Genomic DNA, 13,670 nt, shown 5'->3' on the forward strand with positions numbered 1-13,670 from the left:
GAACTCTTTCGAAGGCTGCCTTGTTGAGAATCTGCCTTAAGCAGATTCGAAATTTTTCTTCCTTGGGTGGAGGAACGAGTTAAGGCAGGCGTATTTGTTTGCCGTTTGCGCGTGCGCAGTCAACTCCTTTGGAGGCGGCGTGGGGGGGGCCGGGTGGTGGTGCTGTCGTACGTGGGTTCTCCCGCACGGCGGATGGTCGTACATCATGAACGGGTGGCCCGGGCTGAGGACGGACTTTGAGGCTTTGCTTACTCGGTTCCAGCAAGCCGAGAGTGTCCGCTTCGAAGATTTCGCCTTGCTCTGGAGGCAGAATCGTTTCGACACCATTTTTTAGTGAGTCGCTTTTCCTGTTGTTTTGTCACCCCTTCGTGGTTTCAAGTCCCTCGTCCCAGGAGAAGAGGGAGCGGCGGCGGTGGGGCTGTCTGTCCACCTATGGACAGTCCTGAGCCTCCACGCCAAGACTTGTGCAAAGTTTATTTGGAACACGGTTGAATTTCCTCTGCCTCCCCACTCCCCGCCTTTAAAAAGTGAATTAGAGTTAAGAGAAATAGTGAAATCTTCCTGCATTTTTTTATATGGTGCTGTCCTAACGTTTTAGTTACACAGTCCCTAGTCACTGTAGTTAGGGATGAGAAAAATTAGGATGGAGCATATTATATCTTTGGAGCAGCCTGCCCCATTTAGATGCCTTGGAATTGCAACTTCGAGAACTTCCAGATATGATGGATGTTGGCTTGGCATTCTGGTAGTTTAATCCTCTGCACGTTTGTTTTTCCCTCGCACATTTTTTTTTCCTTTTGATTGCGTTAGTATAAATCTTGATACAGTTGATTACTCCAATACAACTACCGGTATATTTATTTAATACTCTTAAATTCTTAACATTCCATTATTTAGAGCTGAAGAAGCTTCTTGGAGAAGAAGCAAAATGTCTGCAAAGAAAAACCAGAAAGTCCATTGCCTCTTGAAAAAAAGCACCTTTGGGACAACCATGACCTGGATGACTGAGAATCTCCATAGATACTCTATTATTTAGATACTTAGAGCATTGGATTTAGAAAACAGGAGAGAAAAGGTGGATAGTTTGGTTGTTGGTTTGGTACAATAATCAAACAGGACAGATACAGACTTCTACAGATAGTTATGACTGCAGAAAAAAACCAATAGTTCTTAAAAAGTGTATTCCTGCTTTAAATAATTCTTAATTAAGAAGCTCAAATAAAGTAATTACCATTCCAAGCATGGTATATAGAGAAATGTAATCTGTTCTACTTCTTATTTTATAAATTAAGATGTTACTGCAGTAAACAAGTGAATAAGGTTTATAGCAGACCTTGTGCAGATTTGATAGAAAAACAAATGGTATATTTGAATCTCTTCTTTTTGATGTAAGTAGTCGATAATTAATTTCTTCTGCAACTAAGACCTTACAGTTTGGTTGAGTTGATATATATTGTTTGTTTATTTTTTTCTCTAGTGGTAAAATAAGGACTCCAGAGCAAATCAAGTTCACTACAGAAGCTTTAGCCCTGGTATGGCCCTACTTTTTGCCTCCTTATACTTTCCAGATCCGAGTTGGTGCTCTTTATCTTCTGTATGGTTTGTACAACACACAACTCTGTCAACCAAAACAAAAGGTAAACTTAAACTGCTTTTAATTCATTGTCCAGTAATCTTGCATTGTAACTGATGTTCTTAGCAGGGGTGTCAAACTCAAAGCCCATGGCCGGATCCAGCCCACGGGGTGCTTAGATCTGGCCTGCAGGGCAGCCCTAGAAGCAGTGAAATACTGGCCCATGGTGCCTATGCCAGTGAAAACGGGGCCCGGAAGGCCTGTTTTTGGCTGCAGGAGGCTGTCGCAGCCAAAAACAGAGCCCCGGGGGGCGGGGGGGCATGCACTGCCCTCATGAGCTCCATTTTCGCTTGCAGAGTCCTTGCAAAACAAACTACTAGAAAAAGTGGCATTTGATCACACAAATGATGTAGAGCTGGCCACGCCCACCCTGGCCATGGGCCTCCTGCCCACCCAGATCAAACACAACCCTGCTGCGGCCTTCAATGAAATCAAATTTGACACCACTGTTCTTTAGTCTTGGGGAGTTGAAATTTTATTTAATATAAAAGTATGATCATGAATGGTGACCTAGTGAATAGTATGCTCTGATTTTTTGCCTCACAGCTGTCTGTCATATAGGGCTTAAAATGGCCTTATTTACAGGACTGTGTTAAAGAGTGGCAATGTACATGAAACATATTGGATAAACTTAAAAAGCAGGATGTAGAAATGTGTACGTATAAACTATCATCAATTTAAAAAGTATTCTCATACTTTAGATTACTGGGATGGAAACCAGCAGCAAATCCCTGGGCCATAGGCTAGTGTGTGAGGTTTTTTAAAAAATTCCATGACAAGGCACTACAAATTACTTCTGTATTGTTGCCAAGAAAATAACATCAGGAGTCAAACTCAAAGGAGGTATTTTCTTTTCTCTTTTAACCTTAAATCTAACATATAACAATGAAGTCTACAAATAATTTTTCTATCTCCTACTGTTAAATAGTTTGGGAATTCTGAATAAACTAAAGCACTCCAGTTTATTGCTTCAGTTAGAGCTAGGTGATTTAGGCATCTGATTGTGCTGACATCCTTTATAATATCCATTTAGTTAGCCACATAGGCTGTTTAATTACTTCACACTTCAAGATATGTTGCTGACTTGTTTGAAGACATTTTTGTTTGTTTTGTATTTCAGATTAGGGTTGCACTTAAAGATTGGGCTGAAGTCAGTAAATTCAAGCAGGAACTTCTAGATGCACAGCACTATGATGCAGCATATATCTTCAGGAAACTTCGGATGGACAAAGCATTCTATTTCACAGCAATGCCCAAATTTGTGAGTTATTAAAACCATAGTAACACAAGTACTCATTGTACCATCTCTATTTTCTGGCTGGTCGTCTTATCATTCTGCTAAGAAACTTAAGATTGTTTCAGTCTGGTATCCTGCTTCCTATTCTCTGTCCTGCATTATCCAAGCATCACAAGAGAATGGGAGAAATGTGGATTTTCTAGCAAAGATCCTGTTTTCTTTCTCATACAAATGCTATTTAATACCATATTTTTAATACTGTATTTTTTGCTCCATAAGGCCCACTTTCCCTCCAAAAAAGTGGGTGGAAATGTCTGTGTGTCTTATGGAGTGAATATTGCATAACAGGCCGGGCTGCGGTGGCAGGGTCCTTTTACAGTGCTGAACCCCAGCCTCTGGTCTCTTTTCCACAGTGCAGGAGTCAATAGGCTGAGCTGGCACATGAGAGGACACCTATCTGTGGTCCTCTCAGGCTCCGCCTGATATTTTTTTTCCTGTTTTCCTCCTCTAAACCTAGGTGCGTCTTATGGAGGGAAAAATACGGTAGATTAGAAAGGTTGAGCTGACAACTTGGTTTAGAATGCTTGTGGTTTCTACAATGATTGGCTTTTTATAATCATCAGCTATTTGCTACAAAATTGGACCTGGTGGGACCTGCAATAATTCTAATCTGCTATGATTCTTTGGATTATGTGTAACAGAGTATGGATGTTGCTTTGAAAAATGTGATCATTTTTCTTGGCTCCACTTGGTCCTCCCCTCATTAAGAAGTTCTTTGGTTGATGCTGGAATTTGTTCAGAGTTACGGCTATTGTGGCATTAACCAGGAAATTTCATGCATGCTGGGTGATTCAGATACGTGCTTTTCCTATTTTGATTCTGATATGACTGTTTCTTTCTTAGCTTTCATTTAGGACTAAAAAGAATATGCATGCAAATACCGACATGAAGAGGGAATTCAGAGATCCTACTGATCGTGTTGCCTTGCTTTGCCATGAAAATTTCTTGGAGGTATACTTAACACCTTCTTCCAACATGATTATTTTTGGGTTATGTCCTATACACTGTAAAAATGTTATCAATAAACAGTTTTACAGAGAAATAGATATAACATTTTTTAAAAAAACCCGTATAATCCAAATATCTTTCTGTGAATGTAATCCATACTTTGTATGTATTATATCTGGTGCTTGAACCTCAAGTTGTTTGCTAAAATCCAGGCCAGGCCATTTTCACATACTATCCGAAAAAGAAGTACAACTCAAATTTTGAGAGATCCCAAACTCCATCTGATCTCCCCCAGGAATTTCTTTGAAAAGTTAAAGAACATAGAAACAAAGGCAATATCTGATAAGTTTTATATTAAAAGATATTACAATCTTTCTTAATTTCTAAAGGCATATTCATAATGTACACCTTCTGGTTAGCACGTTTTTTTCAACAATTATATGATCTGACATAGATCCAAATCTTTAACTTAGTTTTACCAGCATATATTTCTAACTAGCTGAATACCTGTGCTCCGCTACGAAACTATGTGATCGGGCTTGATAAATCGACACTTACAGCTTGAAAATTAATAAGTAGTTACAATCGGCCTCTCCTCTCCCCTTCTCTCCCTCAGGCTTGCCCCACAGAAGTCTATCCTATCCTATCCCCTTCTCTCCCTCAGGCTTGCCCCACAGAAGCCTCCCCTATCCTATCCCCTGCTTGCTGCTGTGAAAGTAAAACTGAAACTCTGCTTGTTTTGCATTTGGAACAGATTTCTTTTCAGGTGGGGAGGGGAAGTAGAACTCCTTAGCATCAGAGTGTGGAACAGATTTCTTTTCAGGTGGGGAGGGGGAGTAGAACTTCTTAGCATCAGAGGGTTGTTTGAAAACTGAAACAGTATTTACTATGTAAGCAAGAAGGAGACAGGAAGGAGCCTGGCGGTGGCTTAGCTCAGCTGTTCTGTAGTAAAGCTGCTTGTTGCTGTGAAAGTAAAACTGAAACTCCTCTCCTCTGCTTGTGTTTTGCATTTGGAACAGATTTCTTTTCAGGTGGGGAGGGGGAGTAGAACTAGCATCAGAGCGTGTTAATAATAATAATATAGGAAATACTAATGCTCTGATAGTCATTTCAAAAAATCCTTTTAGCGAGCACCTAGAAACCAAGAGGAACATAAGTGGCAAATTTAAAGTTTGTAGGCTTTACAGTTCTGGAGATTTTGTGATGATGCATGGTATTTCACTTATATATAGAGAGAGATGTGAATGCAGAACTGACCATGTTTTCTGTTTGGATGAAACATTAAGAGCAGGATGTATAGCAAAATATGACAACAATCTCAATTTTTACTGATGGAGTTATTAAGAAATTTTGTTTTTTGTCTGCTTCACTTATAAGGAAACAAAAAATATTCATGAGCATTACAAAAAAATGAAATGTCTGATCTCTATGGATCAAAGTCAGCCAGATAAGGCTATCAGTTTGATTAAAGATGACTTCGCAGCCAAGTTCCAAGATATCATTCAGGATTATCAACAGTGGCAGAAAAAGAAAATGGTATATAATTTAATTTTTCTTTAGAAATTGGTATAATATAAATCCTATAAACTAATGGTTTTAACTACATAATATCAGAAAAATAATAATCAGTGTAATAACAAAATTCCGGCACCAATCTGATCACTTTGAATAAGCTATTTATTTTTATAACCTTTTTATAAACTATTAAGCTTCAACAGCCCTATGGAAAAAAAATCTGTCTTTGAGGACTTTCTGAAGGATTTTGAGATAGAGGCAACTCAAAATTGTTAATATTTAAAGATACTTTGCAAAGACATGTTGAAAGAGGCAAACATAATCTTGCTTCTTGAGGCAAGAAATTACTGGTGGATGATATTGTAACTAGTTTTCCATTTGAATGGAGTAGCAGTTCACCAGCTTTCTATGCACATGCATGTGTCCTCTTGTGATATTGCTGGGAGAGGAAAGTCACCTTTCATCTGTTTGATGATTTGAGTGTACAAATCCGATGTGTATCTAATGCATTCTTGAATCTAACTAGTATCTATTTTTTCAGGAATCCCCCTTATCTACTGTGGGTGACGAAATGAGGAATAGAAAAGAAGGTTGTTCCCAAGAGTCTGAAGTAAGGAAATCTCATCATCATGGTGGAATATTTAATTTCTTTATAGGAATTCTTAGTAAGATATAATTTACCATAAAAGTCCCTTGCAGTCATTTCTAATTCAGCTCTATACTACAAAACCAAGAAGATAAGAAGGGACCAGGGGGTGGGGGGTGGGGGGTGGGGATGGACTATCCCTGGATAACTATCCTTATTGTCCTCAAAGCTGAGTAGGTATTTGAAACAGTAATTTATTTACAAAGAAAAATGATACATTTCTAGCATTAAAAGTTTTTTTGTGCATGATTTTGTGCATGGATAATTGTTAAAACATCAGATGTCAAGAAGTAAAAAAAGGTAGTGCAAACTGTATTGGCAATCTTCTCTTTTCAGGGATCTAGCAGAGCTAAAACATTAGCTGAAATCAAATCCAGATCGTATTCTGCAGTTGCTCAGGTAAGTACGTAAAGGCTGGATTTTTTTCTGTGCTTTTGACTACCAGTGACTCCCTAGACCCGTGATGGCGAACCTATGGCACGGGTGCCACAGGTGGCACACGGAGCCATATCAGTGGGCACGCGAGCATTACCATAGTTCAGCTGCAGCGCGCATGTGTGCGCTGGCCAGCTGATTTTTGGGCCTTCCGGTCCCACCGGAAGTTGAGAAATGGGCTGTTTCCGGCCTCTAGAGGGCCTCCAGGGGGGTGGGGAAAGCTGTTTTTACCCTCCCCAGGCTTCTAGAAAGCCTCTGGAGCCTGAGGAGGGTGAAAAATGGGGCTACTGGGCCCACTGTGCCATCACATGCTAAAAGCGGGGGGGGGGAGGTGCAGGGGCGGGGTGCATTGAACTATGGGTGTGGGCACACGTGGGCAACCTCCCCGTACTCTCCCCGCTTTTGGCACGCGACGGCAAAAAGGTTAGCCATCACTGCCCTAGACAAATCCCTGTAGTTTTCTTCACAAGGTTTTTGGAAGCAGTTTGCCATTGCTTCCTTCCTATAGCTAAGAGAAAGTGACTAGCCTAAGGTCACCCCATTGTCTATGTGCCTATGACAGAACTAGAATACAGGATGTCCCACTTTCTAGCTTTATGCTTTTAACCACTACACCACACTGACTCTCTTAACAGCCATAATTATCTGAACAGAAGTGCTAAACTTCATTTCAGTGTGTCTGTAAGAAAAGCAATTTGAAACAGACAAATTAGCAATAGCACTTAGACTTTTCAGTGCTTTAATGCCCTCTCTAAGTGGTTTACAGAGTCAGCATATAAGATAAGTAGAAATCTGATTATATAACATTGGATGTAACCCTTAACATGTTTTCTTGGTATATAAAGATAAAGTTAGCAACATACAACTTCTTTCAACAGCTTAATCCTGACTTAATGATTGCCATGACTTACAACCGTAATTCCAGGTTCAATTACAGTTGTATGTTGAGGACTGCCATGGAGAGAAGAGGCAGCAAACCACTTCATTCCATGATTTTATTTACCAAATTTCTATGGCTGCCCATTTCACTATCAGTAACTCCAGGTGGTTTACAAAGATTAAAATTCAATATAAAAATAACAAAAATCTATCCTCCCCACAACAACAATCAGTCAATCAAATAAGCCACTTGGTGGGTTCCATCCCAGTCTGGAGTCCAGGCCCATTGGCAAAGTCTTTAGGGCCTTGCAAAAGAGTGTCAGAGGGGGACCCAATCTTATTTCCATGGGATGATGTTTCACATGGAGGGAGCCACCATGGAGAAGGCCTTTCTTCTTGGTCTTGTTACATGAACCTCCTTAGGAAAGACGACCCATAGAATTCCCTGCCTTTCCACTCTAGTGGGTTGGGTAAAAGTTTCCTTTTTGAAATTGCATCTCCTTTCTGCTCCCAGTCTACCGTGGAAGCAGTACCATAACAATATACAAGATTGTATCCCCAATTGCAGATAGTAGAGCCTAATAGTTAATAGAATGTATTTTTCCCCCATTGGTGCACTTTTAAACCTACCTATGCCATATGACTTAGTTTTGGATTTAATTTGTGTTGTAAAGATGCTCTTGATGAACAAGGCATATGATCAGTTTACAAATACAGTGGCAGAATTAAATACCTTATGATAAATTCATTGGATCATCATCTTTCTCTTTCAGAGCAATATTATTGTGTATTCATTGCTTGCATATTTTTCTTGTTGCACTTTCTTTGGCTGAAAATCTATTTAGGCTTCAAAGTCCAGGCGACATCGCCAAGTTAAACTGGAATCTTCCGAATTGGGATCAAATCGTGGGAAAACCAGATTGCCTAGGGATAGAAACGTCAGGAAATGTTTACCAACAGCGAAGAAATCAGAACGTCTGCAAAAGAGAGGTGATTAGCATAGTAGGATTAATCTGGGGAAATTGCTGTTTCTACAGTGCCCCTGATGTATAGGCCCTCTAATCAGTGTGCATTGTGAATGCTGTACCATAACACAAGAGATGTAAATGTTTCATAATAAAGGTGGGTGATAAAAAAAAAATAGATACATGTCCTTCCTGAGCCTTTCATTGTGCTTGCCACTTTTAAATGTATTACTTATGAATGTCCTTCCTTGTTTTATAAAATAATCTGCTTGTAGTTGTGCGTGTGTGTGTTTGTGTTTGTATGTTATTTCATAACAGTCTCATAACTGATGAAAAGGTCTGATGAAAGAGAATGAGTTCATCTGTAAATCATTGTAACAGTCTCCTGTCTAGTGGGAAGGATTTTGCAATTATGATATTTAATCCAATTTAATCTCAGGTACCAAACAAGACAATACAGAGGGGGAAAGTCCTTCAAGTAATCAGGTTCTAACATTTAAATATATGAGTTGGTTCTGTGACAAATAGGCATCCTGTAGATCACGGGTATCAAACTCAAGGCCTGCGGGCCGGATTCGGCCCATGGGGTGCTTAAATCTGGCCTGTGGGGCTGGCCTGGAAATAGCAAAGCACCAGCCTGCAGTGCCTCTGCTAGGAAAAACGGGCAGGGGGCTGTGTGCACCCCCATGCCCCGTTTTTGGCCTGTACAGCCTCCTGCAGCACCCTGCCAGCCAAAACGCACTCCATTTTGGCTGGCAAAGTACTGCAAGAGGCTGTCCAGGCCGTGGTCCCCCTGTGCCCCATTTTGGCTGGTAGGGTGCTGCAGGAGGTGTCTATCCCGTCTCCCCCCTGGCCAGCCTGCAGAGGAGAACTACATGCTGATCCTGCCCTCGAAGAAATCCAGTTTGACACCCCTGTTGTAGATCTTCAAAGTTTATTATCTGACAACTTCACAATTGTATTTTGTTCTATCCACAATTTCCAAATTGTCTTTTAGGAATCCCATGTAAAATGGATTACAAGTAGTCCTTAATTAGGTAGTCCTAAATTAGGACCATAATTGACCCTGGCAATTATGGTTGTAAGTCATGATGGTTATAAAGCAGGTGACTGTGTGACCAGATCCATTTTATGACCTTTTTTGTAGCAGTTAAGTGAATTTTTTTCTATGGGTTGGGCTTTTTTTGTTGTTGCCAGAAATGGGTAATAAATGCCAGTTTCTGGCAAAACTGTTCTGGCAAAACTGTTGCTAACTGAAGTTAAAAAGACATAAATAAATAATATCTTTCAAAAGGAGCAAAAATTTCAAGCACCCTTGCTTTGAATTATGGTTCCAAATCCCTCAAATGCTACTTGTTCCAATGTAAGGGTATCCTATAAGATTGGCTATCAAAGATATAATCTAATTTCAGTAAAGCTGAAATGAAAATTTCTCTTTAATTTTGTTCTTTTTGCAGGAACTTCACTACCAACAGCACAGGAAAATATTGAGAGACTGAATATGCCTGTGATTGGAGATAATGATGGTGATGAAGAAGAAGGAAATGATCACTCAAGTGATGAAGGTATGTTGTGGTACACTTCTGCACAAAAATAGCTCTGACAAAAAAGGAAAGTCTGCAAAAATCCTTCTTCTTTACTGTTCTTAGCTATTTCTGACACAAGCAGATACATGAGTAGTCCTACTTAGGTACCACTTCTGTCTTCCATTTGAGAAGTTTCCCTTTCGAACGTTACACTGGAGAAAAACATTCATCTTTTTCATATATAGGTAATGTAATTCCTCAGTTATTCAACAACTCAATTTTTCAACAAGGTGTTCTAGACCAAGCCATATCCAAAAAAACACGTAATTCCTGGAAATTTGGCATTCAGACAAATCAGCCATCAACAGGCAAATTGAGATAGACCAGCGGTCCCCAAATTTTTGATTGCCAGGGACCATTCTGTGGATGGCAGTTTTCCGCAGACCACGCGCTGCCTGGATCCCGCACATGTTCAGATGGGGCTTTGCTTGCTTGGCCTGGTTCCTGGCGAGCCGCAGACCGATGCCGATCTGTGGCTCAGGGCTTGGGGACCCCTGAGATAGGCAATATTTATACTCCATTCAAAAGAGCTTATGAAAAAGCTAAAAGGAAACAAAAAGACCAGAACATCTACTTGTTAGCATTCAACACCCAGATAAACAAGACTTGCTCCTGACCTACACCTGACCAAACAATGAAACAATAAACAATACCCTGATCAAGGAACTATCAAAGTGAAAACAACACACCCATCAACATGACAGGCACTGTATGTAAACAGATAGCAAACCTCACTCCCTCCTAGCATGGAAGATGTTACCTAGTTTAAATGTCTGCAAGCAAACAACCAGGCTCAGAGAGCACCAAGGACTACATTCTTCCTTCTTCTAAGATGCAATCCTCAATAAGCTACTAGCAGTGCTTGCTATGTGCTGCTTTTAAGATCATCACAGCATGCATAGCACATAGCTGACCTAGACAGATCACAGAAAGCTAAGCAAGGTCAGATCTGGTTAATTTCTAGAGAGAAACCACAAAGAAATCCCATTGTTTTCAGGAAAAATGGAGTCAAGATTTGGAGTTCATTTTTTCTTTTATTTCAAAGAACCCAAACCCTATACTTCTGAATACAGTTGTTACAGAATTGCCAGGGTGCACAGCAGGGGTAGGTTCTACTTACCTTTACTACTGGTTTGCACATGCGCGCATGTGCAGAGCGTCCATTATGAATCTGGGCGGGTGGGCGGAGCCTCCCACCGCTTTTACTACCGGTTCGCAAGAACCGGAAGCAACCCACCACTGATGCACAGGTAATTTTCAATTGCATTGATTCAGAATAAGGTATATAAGTAATAATTTGGTCATTTTCTCCCTAAGCTCATGAAATATCTAATATTAAATTTACTAATGCATGTGAGATGCATTGAGAAAATCAGTATTTTATGTTGATTGAAAATAGTTGTCATTGGTCAATTAAAAAAAATGTTAAGAAAATAGAATTTGAATATAGAGTTCTTTTTGTTGATAGCTATAAGCTACGATGACCTGTTTCTTCTATTTTTAGATTTCATACCTACCAAGAGGAAAAAGGCTCATTAAGAGTGCATCTTAAGGGAAATGGTGATACATGAATCATCTGTCTAAATGAACCATGTTTTCCAGCCAGGGATGAGGCAATCTGAGTGACCCAATGCTATGTTGTGAACTGGACACTTGTTAAGAAGGCACAGAAGCAGAAAAGACATTACTTATGATTTACTTCATAGAAGATTATAATGGATTCTTTATTCATATTTAAAATAGATTTTGGTAAAAGTTTGTTTCATTTTTAAAAAGGTCTTTAGCCATGTTAATTACATGAAAGAAGAAACTCTTGTCCTGGACAGTAACAGATTTGTAATGCAGTGCATATGTACATTTCAGCTTTTTATGTACCTATATTACTCCTGCTTCCATTGGTTTATTTGTAATTGTAAGTTATTGTTAGAAAAATCTAGAAAGAAACAACATTCTGAAGAATCAGAAGATTTAACATTTTTGCACTGTTGAAAGTTATGGAGTTCATCTCTGTTTTTTTTTCTACAAAACTTTGGGGAATGAACTATTACGAGACTGAAAAATCCTTATGTGATTCTAGATTTTTCACAAAGGAGAAGATAGAAAACCAAATGCTTCCCAGCTTAAACTAAGGGTTGAAACTTACAGGCAGGCTGAAATGTGATATAAGAAGTTGAAAGAAATCATGGTTTTGTCCTACTTGTTTAGATACTGTTTTAATTACAGTAAAAGACAATGCAAACTAAACTCATAAATTAAAAATAATAAGGAATAAAATTGAAAAAAAAAGGAAAAAATAAGAAAACTATTTAAAGAAGCCATTTCGGATCTTCATCACAGCCTGTAAAAGCAAATATAGTAATTCTTCACTCCCATAAGGTTACATGCAAGCACCTCTTCTTCCCATAACCCATTCCTTATGCGTGCACAAAGTCATAAATCATTAACATTTCATTCAGTCTTGATGCCAGCAAAAATCCATAATTTTTTTTAATGTGGAAACATCTTGTTTTAACCTTAATTAAACAAACTTTATAGTCTTTCCTTTTGCTACTAATCACCTTAGTCTTTATTTCATTGTATGATTGTTGGAGTGTTTGATATCTCATCAAATTTTTCATGTCAGTATTTTCTGTTATTTTGTCTCTATGTTCACCAAAACAAAAGACAAACCTTTCTCCTTTTCTTCCTGGAATCTTTTAGTCCCCTCTAGTGTCCAATTTCTAAAATCATAGAAGTATGGAATTTCTTATGGAATTTCTTATGTTTTAAAATTTAGTTCCCTTGAAGGTACTGTTTAATTATTTTCAAAAATCTTGTAGCAAAAGTTCTCCTATTCCAAATTTGCCTTATGACCAGATCCACAGGTAGAGATGGGAAAGACTGGAAAAATTGGGGGGGGGGGGGGAGTTTTTTTGTTTTTTTCCAAACAGCTTTGGAAAAGAACGGGGAAAAACAGCCCCCCCCCCCAATGTTACCATTTTTCAGGCCTTCCCATCTCTACCCACAGGTGAAGAATTCAAATTGCTAGTTTATTGTTCTATGCCTATTTCATAGCAATCTTCCCAGACTGGTAGTTTGCCCCGGGAAAGACAGGTAAGGCTCAATGGTATCTAACTGGGATGGTGGTGGTGTCAGGCCTTCCCTTCTTGTATCTTGGTAACAATTCCAGACTGATCCCGTTCGATCCCTCCTCCTGACTGGGACAGTGTCTCTCTGACACATAGTCCTTTGATTTGCTTATAAATTTCTGGTGTCAAGGTCTTTGACTTTTTGCTGTTTATTTCAAATATTTAAATTCTTAAGCTTATAGCTTTCTCAGAAATACAAGAATTTCTGCTTTTACGGCCTAAGGCAGAAAAATAAAGAATTCCATTTGTAAAGGCATTTTTCTGGCATCTTTTCTAAAAGAGCAGTGTGCAGATTGTATTTTTCTCTGTAAAACTACAATTCTGTTTAAGCAAACTTATGGTAAGGTTTATGCTAATTGGAAAACATAGCATTTCAGCTCATATTAATGCACTAAATAATTGAACAATAAAATCTTTAGTGGGCGTGAGCTTAAATGGACTCCAGAGGATGGTAGAGGACAGGAAGGCCTGGAGGAACGTTTTCCATGGGATCGTGATGGGTCGGACACGACTTCGCAACTAACAACAACAAAAATCTTTAGTATCTTTAGTATATTTTTAATGAATTGTACCGCATAGGAAATCTTTTAAATTCACATTTGAAGATCTGCTCATGTTGCTGATGATCTCAAGCTGAG

The 13,670-nt window shown here is 39.2% G+C and overlaps 1 protein-coding gene across 1 annotated transcript; it reads left to right on the top strand.

The window, feature by feature from the left end:
- On the top strand, positions 1-13,284 carry SNAPC1 (small nuclear RNA activating complex polypeptide 1). Its single transcript, XM_034433546.3, has 10 exons — positions 1-333; positions 1,478-1,637; positions 2,754-2,894; positions 3,774-3,881; positions 5,256-5,414; positions 5,935-6,003; positions 6,376-6,438; positions 8,199-8,343; positions 9,776-9,883; positions 11,409-13,284. The coding sequence occupies exons 1-10, from the start codon at positions 206-208 to the stop codon at positions 11,441-11,443; spliced, it is 1,116 nt and encodes a 371-aa protein (XP_034289437.2). The 5' UTR covers positions 1-205; the 3' UTR covers positions 11,444-13,284.
- The last annotated feature ends 386 nt before the right edge of the window (positions 13,285-13,670 follow it).

This window comes from Pantherophis guttatus, chromosome 1, assembly GCF_059756535.1.
Source record: "Pantherophis guttatus breed Tessera chromosome 1, ASM5975653v1, whole genome shotgun sequence".
Taxonomy (NCBI): Eukaryota; Metazoa; Chordata; class Lepidosauria; order Squamata; family Colubridae; genus Pantherophis; species Pantherophis guttatus.